At 40.2% G+C, this 17542-nt stretch overlaps 1 protein-coding gene across 23 annotated transcripts in view; it reads right to left on the reverse strand.

Annotated features, from left to right (window-relative positions):
- LTBP1 (latent transforming growth factor beta binding protein 1) overlaps positions 1 to 17542 on the reverse strand; it is a 446431-nt gene that overhangs the window by 252271 nt on the left and 176618 nt on the right. For 9 of the 23 annotated variants that reach the window (XM_024242216.2, XM_024242210.2, XM_063713729.1 and 6 more), the window contains exon 5: positions 6049 to 6216. The exons of 2 other annotated variants lie outside the window; for them this stretch is intronic. In XM_024242216.2, coding sequence (XP_024097984.1) covers positions 6049 to 6216 — 168 coding nt within the window. 12 more of the 23 variants (XM_054548241.2, XM_054548242.2, XM_054548240.2 and 9 more) reach the window with 3 other exon arrangements.

Consider the following 17542-nt stretch of genomic DNA (forward strand, 5'->3'; position numbering starts at 1 on the left):
TCCATCCCTATGACCCCTGGCAACCACCATTCTACTTTCTCTTTGAACTTGACTACTCTAGGCACCTCATATAAATGGACTCATACTGTATTTGTTTTTTTGTGACTGGTTTATTTGACTTAGCATAACATCTTTGAGGTTCATCCACACTGTAGCCACACTGTTTCTGTAATGCTAGAGGAGGGCAAGGACTTTTATTTAGTGCACTGCTATCGCCTGAACCCATACCTGGTACATAGTATGTGCTCAATAAATGCATGTTAAATGAATAACTGTTCCTAATACCAGCCTTTTAAAGGTGGTCTACAGCTTAAATAAAATAAAAAGGAAAAGACTGGGCGTGGTGGCTCACGCCTGTAATCCCTTTGGGAGGCTGAGGTGTGTGGATCACTTGGGGTCAGGAGTTCAAGACCAGCCTGGCCAACATAGTGAAACCCCGTCTCTACTAAAAACACAAAAAATTAGCCGGGCATGGTGGCAGGTGCCTGTAATCCCAGCTACTCGAGAGGCTGAGGCAGGAGAATCACTTGAACCTGGAGGGCGGAGGTTGCAGTGAGCCGAGATGGTGGCACTGTACTCCAGCCTGGGACACAAGAGCAAAACTCTATCTCAAAAAAAAAATTAATTAATAAAATAAATAAATAAAAGCAAAACGCTCTACATTATGACATTTATTCAGTATTAGAAAATAAAATTCTTTGATATAGCTAAATGTATGTGGAAGTGGTTTCTTTGATAAGTTCTTAGGCATTCTAAATTGAAGGAAAAGCAACCACTTTCTTTTAGTATTGTATTGAAACATCTTTTAAAACCTGAGATATACCTGCATAATGTATTAAGGGGAAAATACATTCTCCAGTGAAAGGGTGACACGGTGGCATTTTCATTGGTTTCTGTGTGAGACAAACATCAAGGAGTCCAAACAATGACGAATGGCAAAGGATATGAAACTCAGTGGCTGAGCTAAGTTTCCAGAAAAAACTCTATATGCTTGCCCCTCTTAAGCAGTTACGTCAGTTTATTTAATGCCTCAACGAGAGAAAATTTTCTTCCCTCCTTATGAGGAGAACCTACACAGTCAGCTTAGCAGCACGAACTGCTTCTGTTCTTCATCCCAGCACCACAGTATTAGGCTGGTTTTGTGAAATCTCCGGGGAGATTTTCAGTGCAGAGCATCAGACAAGCCCCAGAACAGCTACAGGACGCCAGAGGTTGTCATTCATTCAGAAACTTATTCAGCCTCTTAAAACATGAGTTTCCTAGCTAAAAAAAATGAAAGCACTTCTCTCTTCTTCAAAATGACAAGTATCAACTTCTTTCAGAGAACTTTAGTAAATCCTCAAAAAGTAAAATCCAAATGCCTAAGCTTGAAATTCAAGGTGTTCCACAGCCTTGCACCGATCTGCCTTCCCAACTTGTCATCTACCATTATTACTTTTCATGTGTCCCACATTTAAGTGAAACTATTCCCAATTCCCAGAAACCATCTCTGCCTTCTCATCTCCATGCCCAGTTCTAGGGGGGTAAATTCTTCTTTCCCATGTCAACTTTGCTTCTCTCTTCCCACTACTCCCCCATGCATCTTTATTTTGGAACTTACCAATGTTTCAAGTTCCACATCTCCCTTCAGTCCACAATCAGGCCATCTGCATTTATGTACTCAGCCCCTCACCATGAGACAACACGCTTGCTAGACAGGGACAGCAAGGTGAACTAAACATAAAAGCTGCCTGCCATCTCTTTTCTCTCTAAGCATCCTCCCTCAGCTAGAAGTGATATTTCCCTTCTCTGGGCGCCTGCTAGCAGCTCTCTACCTTAATTTAGGGTTATTTACATATACCCTTCATCTCCTCCTCAAAGTATAAGCTCTTAGAAGGCAGCTTTATGATTTGCTTATCTTAGAAAATCTACTACCATGTTTTATACATAGTCACTTAATATATGGTCATAGGAGGCAGCATGGGAAAGCCAGAGGTATTGTGACTCTAGGATAAGAAAACCTGGCTGAAATAACCTTTAATCAAGCCAGTAAAGCAACAGTGCTCATATTTGCAAATTATAGATACTACCATGTGCCTAAGAGGCAGTAAGCATCAAATGAAATAACGTATGAGAACATACTTTTTAAATGGTCAAATGTTTTTTAGAAATAATGTATGAGAACATACTTTTTAAATGGTCAAATGCTTTTTATAATTATTCAATTGGTGCTAATAGAACATGAGTCTTTAGAATCACATAAACCAAATGTGTTATTTTGACCATCATGACTACTTTTCAATGTCTCCACAAATAAGTTATACCAAGTGACAGTATTACTGCATTTGAAATATTCTAGTTGTGACACGAATTTATACGTTCTTCTTGTCAGAGGAACTTAAGGCTTCATAAACAATTTAAAAATCCCAGAAGGTCATCTGCATTTTAGCCCTATAAAATGTTAAGAATCCTTTAAAACAACAATGGTGAACCTGCTGGCCCACCCAATGAGGGATATGTTTCCATTTTTTAAAAAGGCAGGGGTGGGGCAAACAGCAAGGCAGAGCTCAAAAAAAAAAAAAAAAAAAAAAAAGTCATTATCATTAGAAACCTGCTTCATAGGAAATACCATTTAAAGTAACTATTCTGTTAAACCATATCAAAATCACTATCCATAAAAATGGGCTTTTCTAGAATCTCAGAGTGCTTCCTTTGGATACCATATTCATTTGGGCCTCACTTTTACAGTCGCATTAAGCGGAAGTTATACTTATTATTTCTCCCACTGAATACTCAAGAACAGAGACTGCATGCTCAATAGTCAAGTGAAAATACCTGCTGCCTTTCACACCTGGAAAGCCCCGACTCACCCTCATCACAGACCAGAAGACCAACACAGAAGCGGCATGAAGGAAGGAAGGAATTATCCCACAAGCCTGTAAAAGAACAACCTCCACATATCTATTAGGACCTACCTCCACTGTATGGAGGAGGTGAGCTCGGCCCAAAGAGCACATAGAGCCAATGTTACCCCAGGATTCAGCCCTGGTATGCTGGACTCTCAGTTGCTTTTTCTCTCTCTATTATCCCAGCCAGCCCTCCCACAAGACACAACTCCATGAGGTCCTTCACCTTGTCCCTCCTATACATCACGGTCAGACTCCAGGTAGGTAAGAAAACAGATGGCATAAGGATATCTAGGTTCTAGGCATAGCTAACTGACTTGCCCAGAAACGAAAGCAAGCTCACTTAATTAACACTCTGAACCTAAGTTTCCGTATTGAAAAAATGGTGATGATCATGTCTGTTCCACATCCTCAGAAAAACAAACAAACAAACAAACACTGTAAATCACCATGCAAATGTTGGAAATTATTTCTGTTATTCTGATTATCAAAACTAATTATGAAGTCCATATAATTTTCCCTGGATTATGTTGACTCCTTAGAGAATGGCACTCAAGCCAAATTCAGCCCAACAAATGTTTTTGTAACACAGCCACACCTATTCTTGTTCATATTGTCTCTGGCTGCTTTCACACTATGATGGCAGGCTTGAGTAGTTGTAACAGAAACTGTATGGCCCACAAAGTCTAAAACATATTTTATACTATCTGGCCCTTTACAAAAAGAGTTTGCCAGCCCTCACCTTCAAATACCGACAAATATTAGAGATCAAAGGGAGTAGCTGACAAGTGACAGTAAATTTTGAATTTTCCCCAAACTTTATTTTCCAAATATGTCTTTTTTGTCAAAAGATTTAGTATTCTATAAACAAGTACAAAGAGAGAAGAAAAAAATTAGAAAACCACTTTTTGCAAATAATAAAATTATACTAAACCAGTAAAGTCCCAAAAAGATATATGCATAAACATTTTTAATTTTTTCTATATTTTCAAAGGATCACAGTCTATAAGTTCTACAAAATTACCATTCTTAAAGAAAGAAATATCATAAAAATTGTCCCTCAAACTATCCAATATTTGAAATAAAACGTAAACAGGAGAGGGAAATAGCTCAGAATATAAATGAAATGTTTCCCACAATTTCCAATGTGAAACTATTTATTACTATGGGTCCTTCTCACCCCATCCTCTACTTTTTAAAAAATTAAACTGCTCTGCCAATCCTATATGGAGAGTGGAGTTCTGCTTTTGAAATGCTTTTGTAAATAATTTTGCTTCATTTTGTATTTTGAATAGGCTATGTATATTCTGTTCCTAAACATCTGGTTCAGTGCCAGAAAGGAAAGCATGCGGTGTGTTTCAACAAGTAGACTTCCTCTGTTTCTCAAAGCCTTCAAAATATTTAGTTTCAAAATGAATACACTGGAAGCCAAAAAATTACCACCCATTTGATTATTTTGTCATTGCTACTGTAAAGATTTACAATAAACACAAGGAGGGAAAGGAGCAGTGAGTAAGGAAGGCAACCAAGAAAGATAAAGTGGGGAAAAGCCATCAGACTCATGATAGTCTACTGGAATTGCCTTTTCTTTTCCCCTCCTTGTCTGTAGCCTTCCAAAAAAAATTTTTTTTAAAGCCAGAAAATAGTATTACTTATTGCTGATAAAAAGTCATACAATCTTAGAGACGGACTAAATTTTAGAGGTCATTAAGTACAATCCCATTTATTTTATGAATGAGAAAAACTGAGGCCCAGAAATATTAACTGGCATGCCCTATGGATTAGCTAGTTAGCGGCAGGACCGGGACCAGAATCCAGTTTCCTGATCATCAGTTCACTTCCCATTAGACTTGGCTCCCTGCCCTGCAAAGCATAATGTGCCATTTGGCACCTAACAGCTAAATTCTTTTAAAAACTATGCCCAGAGTACCCCTATCATAGCCAGGAAGCTCACAATGCCCTTTTAAATCGTATCTATGGGCACATATTTTTTCCAAGTACAGACAATCAAAAATATGCTTTGACCTCCTAAGGATTGGGAGTCACAATAAAACAGCAGAATAATCAAAGAGCTAATAAGAACTTCAAGCTGTCCCTTTATTTTGTCTTGATGTAAATCAGTTTGACACAGACACCCCTTCTCCTACCACCCCCTCAGACACACACTTCCAAGACTAAACAGCAATATTCCATAAAAAGACCAGATCTAGCCAGTGTTATTATCTGTCTGACATTTGGGTTATTCTTGTGAGTAACTCAGAAAGTAACGTGGGTGTCTGCGATTATTTGAGTACACATGGCAAACCATAATTGGTCAAAAAATAATAAAATACATTTTTCTGCGACAAAAATACTGTATTGCATGACAACATGGCAACATGACAGCATTCCGTGGACCGCAATCCTTTCTCCATTTGCAAAAAAGTAAAAAACAAAAATTCAAAACGAACCAACAAGGCTTTCTTGCAGACAGCAACTACTAGTTCATATTTAAATTAACTTAAAGGAGTACTGGGAGTAATCTACCAGTCTGTCTTCCCCAAATCCACGTAAAAAAGGAGTCCTGAGAGTAATCTACCAGTCTGTCTTCCCTAAATCCACGTTATATATCAATTTATATTCAGTCTTGTGAGACGGAGCAGAAACGTGGCAAAAGATGCAACTCTGTATCCTTTTCTACAACCAAGTACAGGTTTTTGACAATTCTCAGAGTTTTGTTTTAGAGCTTGGCTATTTTTGAAGTAAAAACTTCAAATTTCATCACCACCTTCCAAAATTTATTACATGAGTCAAATCTAAGACAAATTCCACTTATCACTGGGCTGATAAAATTTGAAGCTTATCAGCACAAGTCATGCCTTAGGGTCTAAATCTAAAACCTACTCTCTTCTCTTCTACTATATATATTCCCATTACCACACGGCTGTGTAAATGCTAAGCAATAAGGGAAAATATTCTAGTTGCCATTCCCCTAAGAAACCAAAAATCAGGTTAAAAATTATTCCGAAAGTAATTTAAAAGATCCCACGAAAGAAACATATTCGTACTCATAGACAGACACCCATTGAAGCAGAGAACAGTGTGAATGGAGGGGGTGTCTAAATGCTACAATCTCATAAAACTCGACTCAGTAAGGACAGTTAGGGACCGTGGAGGAACTCACCCACTCGGAAGTTCGTGGCCGTCAGGGTGTCGGCAGCATGACCATTCTCACTAATGAGAGTGGTGGTGTTCCCCTTCTCACAGCTGTTCTGACAGCTGCCCTTGGTGCAGGTCACTTTACAGATGCTCGGAGTAAAGACCACCTTGATGCGGCCAGTGTGGTTACTCACTAGGAGCGGAGGCAGGGAGAAAAAGAACAACAAACACATCAGCTTAGTATCCATGAACTTGCCTTGGAAGGTTTAAAAAAACAGAAAAAAAGAAAAGAAAGGAGTAAGACGGGAAAAGAGAGAGCCCACAACCCGACAGGTTTAAGGAAAGAGGGAAGCCTTCAGTGCTCGCTGCTCTGTATTCAGTGGTGTCTCTGAAACAGGAGTAGGAAGCTTAGCAAACAGAACTCTGGGATGCACTCCAAAACCACATTTGAAGTCGAGTCACTGGAGTGGGATTACTAACCACAATGCTGCACTTTATTCACGGGCAGACAAAGAGCAATACCGAGGGCACGACAGATTAAAGAGCCAACCCTGACAGGCAGATGTAATGCAAAGGGGTTGGCCGTGCACCTAGCGGTGAATAAACTCTTGTGTCCTCAACTTGCATACTTTCCCTGTTTCTCCACTTATTAAGTCACTATTTGCAGCCCGACCCCTGGAAATGTTTTAGGCATGCGGCATGTCTGAAAACATCTGTCTCAAATCTCCTGGCACTCTCGGCTGAAGTGATCAAATGCTGTGACGCAGCTGCGGGAGCCCATTTCTTTTTCACAACTCCAGGGCACTATTTCTCCATAAGAATTTAGGCAACATATATTTTGTTTTCCTGTGAACAGGGCCCATCTTTAAAGGGGTAAGCCAGGTCACAGGGATAAAGGGTTGCCTCCCTAAAAATAACACTCTTGGGCTCTCACTGTCTCTATTCATAGACCACCTGGAGCAGCCACTGGGGATGGAGCTTTCTTTCATTCGCGTGGCCTTCTCTTAAAAACCAAATGCTATCATCTAACCACACAGCCGAGGCTATGTGGTATCACAAAATAAGCCCTAGACTAAAAGTATATCCTGGTTTACAATCCCAGCTCAACCATGGTGTGACTCTGGACGTGCCATTTCACTTTTTTCCCAAAACTTGAGAGAATTGAAACTGGTATTTTCTACACACTTCTAGCTTTCAACGTCTCTATCAGAGGTCAGCAAGCTACACTTCAGGGACCCAATCCAGCTCACTGCCTGCTTTTGTAAATAAAGGTTTACTGGAACACAGCCACCCTCATTCATTTCTGTACTGTCTATGGCTGCTTTTGTGCTATGACGGCAGAATTGCACTGTCTCCGTGCAGTTCTGCCTCACCCAGACCTGCCCTTCACGCCGGATCCCAACCTGAAGTCTCTAGCAAATTGCAAGACACACACTGTTTTGATTGCTACATCTGTGATAGGCCCCCAGCCAGGTCCTTCCTCTTTCCAGGAGACTAGGCAGAAAGCAAAGATGGTAGCAGTAGCTGAAGAGAGCCAGTCATCTGTGAGGCTTTAAGGCCGTCAAGAAGCAGTGCCCTTCTGACGCCACTCCATGACTGGAGTGGCCAAAGGGGAGAGAGGCTCTGGGCCAGCCTTTTTTATGTCATCTTTGCCCACCAGAAAAGCTTGTCCCTCTTTATACTGCTTTGGTTTGGCTAATATATTTTCAGAAAATCATCCCAAGATGCCTCTATAAGACCCTCAACAAATTAAAATTGTGGTCATAAGCTGAGCTTGGAAACAAAGAACTTTAACTAAAGAAGCCATTCCAATTTCAAGGTTGGACTGGGGCCCCAGAGGTTTTCTAACACAACCATCTCTCATCCACTGTTTTGCATTCCACGTATCAAGTGGTCGTGTAACCTTTACTTGAAAATCTCTAGTGACGGGCAGCTCATTACCCACAAAGGCACATGATAGTTATGGCAGTTCCCAGCAAGTACTATTTTTTATTGAGCTGAAATCTGGCCTCACAGTAACTTGCACACACATTAATCCTAATTTGGTTCCCCACGGCCTCACAATCTAATGCCTCTTCCACATGACAGCCCTTCAAATAAGTTATCTTTGAGATCAATGCCACTTAATCAAAGAAAGCTAAAATTAGAAGGACTTGAACCCATCAGCTGGGTTGGCCACCTCACTTAGACGAAGAAAAATGATTCCTCTGGAGGAGAAAGTCCTCCATTCTTTTCAAATGGTTTTCCAAGACAGTTTCTCCTTCACCAGTGGTTCTAACCCTGGAGGATCAAGACATGTTGTCTGAGATGGCAAGATGTCCTAGTGGCCAAGCAGGCCTTCTGGCACCTTGCAAAATGACATCCGATAGGATGCTACTATCAGTCAATACTTTAAATCGAGGGCTAGCAAACTTTTTCTACAAAGGGCCAAACTGTAACTATATTAGGATTGCAGGCCAAAAGGACTCTATTCCTATTCAACTCTGTGGACCCGCTTAGCTGGAAAGCAGCCTGTCAAAAACAACATGTAAATGAGTGGGCATGGCTGTGTTCCAATCAAACTTTACTTAAACACTTCAGTGACCCCTCCTTTAAATGCTTACAGGACATTTTAAAGTTATCTGGGAGTCTACCTTAGAAATTCAAAAAACACCATGGAATCCTGATTTCACCAGCAGATAAAATTCACCTAGTTTGATTTGTTTTTTCACAGTAGCACAAACAAATCAGCTTATAATCTAAGTTGTCAGACAATGCTTACAAATATCTTGAGGATACTTTGTGTGTTCAAGTGTGTGAAACCTAAGAAAAAAAGAGACAACATTTTCCCACTTCAAAAGAATATAAACTCCTATTTTTTCTGGCTCCTGGTACAATCATGAAATTAGAATCCGTGTGCCAACTATTTTGTCTTCTCTGGCATTAACTTGTAGCACCAGCAGCTGCCACACAGATGCTCACACAGTCACCTAAATTATGCTCACTTAGGCAAACTGAGACATCCAAAGAAAGCAAGCACTTAATCATTATTCCCATTTCACCTCCCAGCTACAGTAGTCACTTTATAAGCACTGGAGATTCTCCGGGCCTATTGTTATTAAAAACTTCTCATATTTCTTTGCCAAAAAAAAAAAATTTTTTTGGCTTGGAATCGTCTGGATTTTCAAAAGGCACAGACAGTTTCATATGACTTAATTCTGATTTTTACAATGTTCACATCTTCTTGGAAGCAGAAGCTATATTTTATTTCATATAAAAATAAAAATGCTTGTGTTTTACAAGCATTCTGCTATAAAGTAATCTAATTATAAAACAGACACTTGTATTCTAAGCGGGTCCTCCCATCCCCACGAAGCACTTACTTCTTCATTATAATTAGCTTTAGGTTTTCATGCCAATCTTCTCAAAATTGGTAGTGAAAATGCACTACTGCTTTTGACACTAGATTATTATCCAGAGCTCTAACAGGATCTTCATAAATGCTGGATGGATTAGAAAATATGTTCTCCCATCTCTACTCCTTGAAAATCATTCCCACATATTTAGGGTATAGTGTAAAAAGTTTAAGTTTTAAAGTTCATCAAACAAAGATCCATGCTCTGAGCTTCAAATTCCTCACATGTGACACGCTGAAGGCAATACCACTCACCTTTCAAGAATTTAGTAGGAATTCACTAACAGTGGACACAAGCTCTCCCGCAAAAGCCATTTGGTCTATCAGAAGCATCTTCTTTGCTTGTCTTGAATAAGGTAATACTCAAGGACTCCTGATGCCTTGCAGAGAGTAGGCACAAAGTAACCCGAAGCATGGGGCAAGGGTGACTGTTGGATCCCACAGAGATCCAAGACTCACAGGATGCTGGAGGTCATTTTGGTCTAAGGTCCTGCTGCACCAGTGAGAAAACAAGCTTAGGACTAACCAGAGGCTGAAGACCATCCTGAGTGGCACCTACCAGGTGATTAGGAATTATAAGTCTGAGAAGCAAAATTTAGGCCAGTCAGGAGTTAACAGGGAAACCACTGGCACAGCTTCTGTGTTTGGTCCTTTGGAGGAAAAAAAATGCAATTTTTAGATCCCTTTAGGTGAATCAGCCCCCAAAATCTTAAGCAAGCACTTTAAAACTTTGAGTTTTAGAGGCCTTGGCTAGAGGCACAGATTGCCTGGAGCCATGCAGCACCTCCACTGGGCCTCCTAGTCAGTCAAGATACTCAAGAGTCAACATCCTGTCTGCAGCGTCTGCCAGACACTGTGCAAATTTATACCTCCAAGAAGAGGCACTGGCACTCGGTTTAAAACAAACCACAGATATTCAGAGTGAATGGTGAATGGGATGGAAGTGAAGCCGATACCCCTCCTCCCGTGATAAAAAGCTTTCATTTCTTCTTCGGGGTTGTTAACAATAGAGAAAAATATAAAAATGTGAAAATTGTGCTTGACAAACAGACATCAGTCTAGAAAAGGGCACGGTTGCCTTGTTCGGTCATTAGACTAGGATGTGACCAAAAGCAAAGACAGCCAAGGAAATAAATATAACAAGTTCAAGACTCACATCAGATGTCATGAACAAATACAGTCTCCTCAGCATTCGTCCAGAATGCCCCGACAGCACATTAGCATGCATCCAACTTAAACAATGGGGACCAACCAGCACAGGCAATATCCTCTGGGAAGAAGCAACCTCTCTGTGGTTTAAAGCCACCACCCAGTTTAAAGAGACCTACAGGCTGATTCAAAACACAAGTCACGTGTACACTCTTCAGGGTGTGAGACAGACTGAGCTAACAGCTCATTCTCCCACTTGCAGTCCATCGCTTACCCGAAGGCCAAGAATTCTTTGAAGGACAAATCATAAAAATATTAAATAATGCTTAGAATAACAGGACTTTACTGTTCAGCTCTCCAGGCTTGCTTAACTCCTCCTGGACTATTAAAATAATGCCCATAGACTGCTCTGTGTTCCTCAAGAAAGGTGCTATGTAAATAAAAATTAATATCAAATCTATTACTTCACCAGGCAGCCCCAGTCCTGGAAAACCCTCCAAGAAAGAAACTCAGATGAGATCACTAGTACTGATGTGGGCAGTTCCACAGGTAAGAATCCAGAGTAACCTTTCAGCTCCATCTCTTGAGTTACTGAGCAGGAGTAGCTAAAGAAAGAGGCAGAGAGAGAAACAATTGCTACACCAGTGACAGAAATCTAAGTCTCAGATCAAGAAAAAGCATAAGTCATTATGGGTTGGAAACCTTGCCATCTTTACAAAAGACATTTTTCCCCTAAAAATTTACCCGAAAAAATAGCCAATAATATTTTTTAAAAGTAAAACCATTTTAAATTAAATATGTTAAAGAGAATAACTGAATACACAATAGGAAATAGCAATTTCTCAAGTACTTTTGAAAAGAAAAACAGAAAATTATTTGCTACTAAAATTTCACAACATATTATGCAAGAATCATCTTGACACATGATGGAAACTTCTAACTTTATAGATAAAATCTGTGTAAGGTATTCAATTTTTGAAAGAGACACCGTGGGACAGCCTGGTGTGGTTCTGGGTCCACTTGAACTGAGGTGTGTGCCCTGTTGCTGCCTCTGGTTACTGGAATGCCGACAGCAAGTGCTGTCGCCTCTGCCCTGGACTGCAGTCCGGTGCCTGTCCTGAACTTTTCTGGGTGTTCCGCATCCCTAAACTGAAGAAGTATGCCTGGACAGTTGAACCCCTTCAGGATCTATAATGTTGAAGAAAAATATTTTACAAAAAAGGACAGACCATGAACATGTCAAAAAGCAATGGATTTGTTTTGCTCATTCTCCACTTTTATTACCAACTGTATTTTCTTTTCCCAGTCTTTGGCTCCAGAACCATACCAGGCTGTTCCAGGTGTCTCTTTCCAGGTGTCTCTGTTCCAGGCTGTTCCAGGTGTCTCTTTCAAAATGACTTTTAAAACTCACCTGTCTAGAACACATCTGGAAATCCCTCATCTAAAACACATCTGGAAATCCCTTCTCTGCTCCTAATTCTGAATATTAAGAGAACCTACCAGCATTGCCCCATCCAGAAGGGATAGTAGTATTTGAAATGCTGTGACTGAGAGTTGAAGAAACGCATCCTCCAAGAAGAAAGGTCTTGAATCCGTTCATAAAAAGGAGGAAAAAAGAAAGGGGGAGTGAGAGCTCAATGTACCCAACCTCCTAATTCTGAATTAAGAATGTAATCCACAGCCACAATCTAGAATACTGACAATCATGGGAGCCATACTTGGTGAGGGTTCAATGAGTTTGCCCTGGGTTTTTGGGAACTGGAGAGAGTGAAAGGCATCACAGTTCAAGATGTTACTCTAAGAGTCTGTCTCCCAAGGGGGAAAGCCATTTAAGAGATACATTTTTTTCAGAAATGAAAAATAGCTACCTCCCTCAAAGATTCTATGCCAGTCTTCGCAGCAGCACAGCTTTAAATTCCACACCATAGCCATGTGGCTGGAGGACCCGGATGTGCAGATGTGCAACTGACAAGAACACTGACTTCACTGCTCTCTGTAAACAGAATAAGGAGCAGAGCAATCAACACATCTACCTGTCTTCCATCTCTACTACGCATGCAATCTGCCTAATTTGCATAGGCTCTTTACAACAACAGTGGGTTACATATCTTTCACATGACTCAAAGTTTCTGTCCCTTAATTTTGGAACACAGTTAGGTTTTATTTATCCCCACATTTGTTGTTTTTCAAAGAGCAAGTAAACGGAGGCATTTGACCATTTCTATAAATAACACCTATCTGTATGTGGAGAAGCAAGTTTGACTAAATGATAGATATCTACTGGGCTATTTGTTTACCAAGGAACATATTTGATGGCTTACTCATAAGCTAAACAGGGGGCCATTCCTCTCAAGCGTCCCAAATTATCTCTACCACACACTTTGAAAATTAGGATCCTATATCATTGTTATGACAAATATTTCCAACAAAATCAAACTCCCTTAAAGGAAAGTAAGACCCTTTCCTACCTAGGTCCAACCTAGCCTCGCCTCCCACCACATCTCCATGTAAAGCCAGGGCCTGAGCCAAGCCACACTGTCCACAGGTCCCCACTCAGACACCTCACTCATGCAGTTTCCTTTCCCTAAAAACCTTTTCCTCTTCTTCCCCACATTCCACCCTTTTGACTCAACTAAAATACTCCTTCCCTCCATGATTTTCACTGACCTAGGCACAACCAAATGTTTCAACCCTCCATTGTCTCTTGACTCTTTGCAGACACTTCTATGGATATTTCTCTACTTTTCCCACCTTCCTTTGGCCTCAGTCAGGCCAAAGAAAATAGTCTATATTCTTATCCTTCTTTTCTATCTATAACAAATGTCCCACCTGGTGATTCTCTTTTTAGGACTGCAAGAGAGAATGTGGTAAGAGGGGAGTGTCATGGGAATGGAATACAGGGGTTGGAAACGAAGAGGCCTGGTATGAACTGAGGCTGAGAATTCACAGGAAGACGGACAATGGGAAGGGAAAGCAACAGGAAGGGCAGACAACGGGAAAGGCAGAGAAATGACTTTTACTCAAACAAATAATAGCTGGAAGTCACAAAACTTTAAAGGAGTTGAATGCCTCAGGCTTCTACCACCTTCATAAAGAGGGCTTGGGAATTTTCTTCCAACACAGAGGCAGACATAGTGAAGGAAATGACTTATTACACTTCAAGAAATTTAAATTTTGCATAGAAGAAAAAAAAAGAGTCAAAAGACAAGGCAGAGAAGAAAACCAAAACCTCCTGGGCTCTGAACACACATTCTGAGTCACTGGAGCTGCCAGGCCAGAAGTAGATGTCTTGATGTGCCTCTAAGGGATTCCAATTCTTTCACATAAGCAATAAAAATCCAGAGCAAACAAAAATAAAATTATAACTTGAATGCATTATATTTTAAGAAGCACCAAGGAAGTCAAAGATATGAACATTTTTGCAATGGCCAAAACATCTCTCAAGTTTGATGGATTCAATGGAGACAAAAATCTGTTGAAGCACTTAGTTGTATAGAAAATTGGCATTTTAAAATCTCTAAATTAATTTAGAATTAGAGTCTCAGGGAATCTAAGCTTGCAGAATACTGATTCTGTCATTTACTTCATTTTTTTTTTTTCCAATACAAACTTCTCTCTGGCTCAGTTTTTAAATGACTGCATCCAATGGCCCCAACTACTCCCCCTACAGTACTACTACAGCCAAACTCAATAGATCTCATCATTAGGAAAGATTTCAGCCTCAATATCCTTTTCTCAAAATCATCATATATAGCTAGCTATACTCCAATATTATGTGATAAATAAAATTGAAAAACAATTAGTTGCCAATAAAAAAATTACTGATGTATAGTTGTACACTGTAAGTTTTCCAGCTGTCAGCTAATTCTTTTTAGGTTGCCCATTTTCAGCTTCCTCATTTCCTTTGACTCTCATCAAAAGAGTGCCCCTTCTGTTGAACACTGTGATGGTTTTAAAATATGTCCACAAATTCCCTGATACTTCTATCTTTAAGAGGTGAAATCTAAAAGTCTAATCTCCCCTTGGACATGGGCTGGTTTTTGTGAATCTTGTCTAAGAACAAACCAGATATGGTGGCTAATGCCTGTAATCCCTGCACTTTGGGAGGCTGAGGGGGAGGATTGCTTGAGTTCAGGAGATGGAGACTAACCCTGGCAACATAGCAAGATCCTGTTTCTAAAAAATAAATAAATAAATAACAGAAAAAAAATGGAATGATGCTTTGCAACTTCAGAGACTACATCATAAAAGACACTGTGGCTTCTGTCGTGGTCTGTCTCTGTTGGATCACTCACTCTCGGGGAAGCCAACTCCCATGCTATGGGAATACTTAAGCAGTCTAAGGAGACACTCACTCATGGGGCAAAGAACTGAAGTCTCCTGCCAACAGTCACATGAGTGAACCACCTTGAAAGTATCTTCTAGGCCCAGTCAAGCCTTCAGATAACTGCAGCTCTTACTGATATCCTGGTTGCAATTTCATGAAAGAAACTGAGCCAGAACCAACCAACTGAGGTCCCTCTAAATTCCTGAACCACAGAAACTCTAAGGTAATGTTTGTGGCTTTAAACCACTACAGTTTGGAGTAATTTTTTTTTTGAGACGGAGTCTTGCTCTGTTGCCCAGGCTGGAGTGCAGTGGCACCATCTTGGCTCACTGCAACCTCCACCTCCCGGGTTCAACTGATTCTCCTGCCTCAGCCTCCCGAGCAGCTGGGACTACAGGCACCTGCCACCACGCCCAGCTAATTTTTGTATTTTTAGTAGAGATGGGGTTTCACTATATTGACCAGGCTGGTCTCGAAGTCCTGACCTCGTGATCCACCCGCCTCAGCCTCCCAAAGTCCTGGGATTACAAGCGTGAGCCACCATGCCCGACCAATTTGGAGTAATTTTTTATGCAGCAACTGATAACTAACATAAACATACACACATATAACACGTTCTTCTTCCCTTCTGCTTTTCTTTTTGCCCAGATTCTGAGAACAACAGAAATTATGGACCTTACTAAATGCACAAAAGCACTGTATACATGAATGGCAGACTTGAGAAACAAGGACTGAGTGCCTACTAGGCTACAGAGAGCAAATACACATGACAATCATGTAAGCTGCAATCATATCCATTTTGCCAGCAAGGAAACCAGAGATGTTCATCAGAAGCTTGACCACGGTCGTTCTGTTAGCTGGGATTTTAATGCAAGCCCTTGTTCTTTCTTTCCTCAATATGCCCCAATGCCTCTCCTACACTTGTAATGAGCATTACTATGAAAAATATATGACACTTAGGAATGTGAATGCTATACACTTGGGAAATTAGGATGAGGGAGAGAGAAACAAGCATAGATTGAGCACCTGTGTTATGTGTTCTGCACTATGCGAGATATCTTATATAGACTTCATCTCACTTCATTCTCACAACAGACCTACAGAACAAGTCTTAAGATCTTTATCTGGAAGATAAACTGATAATAAGAAGTTCAAAGGGAAAGAATACAATAAAACCACCCACAAGTTCTACCCTTTAGGATGTTGAAATCCAGAGCACCTAAAAACACACTCAGAATAACGCCATCCAACCTATCTAACTCACAAGACTGTGGCAGGGGCCATGTGAAATAATTTGTATGGATATAATTTATAGGCTGTAAAACTCTATGCAAATCAAAGAAAAAATACTTACACATGGTCAGTTTTAACTGGAGCAACTGTTAGAAAAGCTCAAACCAGTAGTGACATTTAAACCATGATATACTACAGAGCAACATCTATAACCACTTCTAAATCTAGGAAAATTTTCATCTTAGGATGTTTGCTTTCAGAACATAACCATTATGAAAGACTCTAGAATAAAGCAAGATTCTACTGTGGACTTTGGTTCCACCATAATTTCCAGATACAACCTGATTGTTTGACTTTGTTTGACAAGCGTCATAATGAACATCAACCAGCTGTAGGAACGCACTGATTAGAAAGGTTTATTCTGCATTTGAATATTTTTTTTTTTTTTTTTTGAGACGGAGTCTTGCTCTGTCACCCAGGCTGGAGTGCAGTGGCACAATCTTGGCTCACTGCAACCTCCGCCTTCTGGGTTCAAGTGATTCTCCTGCCTCAGCCTCCCAAGTAGCTAGGATTACAGACATGCACCACCATGCCCGGCTAATTTTTGTATTTTTAGTAGAGATGGGGGTTTCACCATGTTGGTCAGGCTGGTCTCGAACTCCTGACCTGAAGTGATCTGCCCGCCTTGGCCTCCTAAAGTGCTGGGATTACAGGCGTGAGCCACCGTACCTGGCCGCATTTTTGTTAAGCCGTAATTTTTGTTAAGCTAAACAACTCTTGTTAGCAGCTCTATAGTCACATAACAAATTTTTAAAACATGTTATTGTGTTAAAAGTCTTAAATATAATACAATTTTAAAATATCTACAAAAGTCAAATCTTGACTTTGCACTTGCCTAAAGATAACTTACACAAAGAGCTAAAGTGGCACTTTTTTTCAATGAATAAGATTGATTTCTGTAATTTTAAATTCAATTTTTGGTTCCTAATTTAAGGAATACATTTTAAGTAGTAGCCAAGTAATATACAAGTATTATAATGTAACATATTTAATTAATGCATGTAAAGTGCTTAGTACCATGGTTGGCATGCAGAAAGTGCTAAATAGATGAGGAGGAGGAGGGTGGAACTTACCTCATGTCTTTGCTGGGACAAAGGAGCCTATGTCCAAATTTCCTAACTACCTGATCTTTGATAACAAGAATACAATTTACAATACCTTCAGCACATTTGTTTGTATTGTCTTGCTCAGAGTATATGTTCTAAAGGTATATTAAGGTGTGGTTTGGAAACTGGGATCTCTGACAAGAAACACCATGAATCACTTTCTCCATTAATAGTCTTTGAAAAACCCCTTCAAAGAGAGGCATCTAATTTTGCCAGATTTCCATGTTCAAGACATGGCAGAGCATGCCTG

The sequence above is a fragment of the Pongo abelii genome, chromosome 12, assembly GCF_028885655.2.
Source record: "Pongo abelii isolate AG06213 chromosome 12, NHGRI_mPonAbe1-v2.0_pri, whole genome shotgun sequence".
Lineage (NCBI taxonomy): Eukaryota > Metazoa > Chordata > Mammalia > Primates > Hominidae > Pongo > Pongo abelii.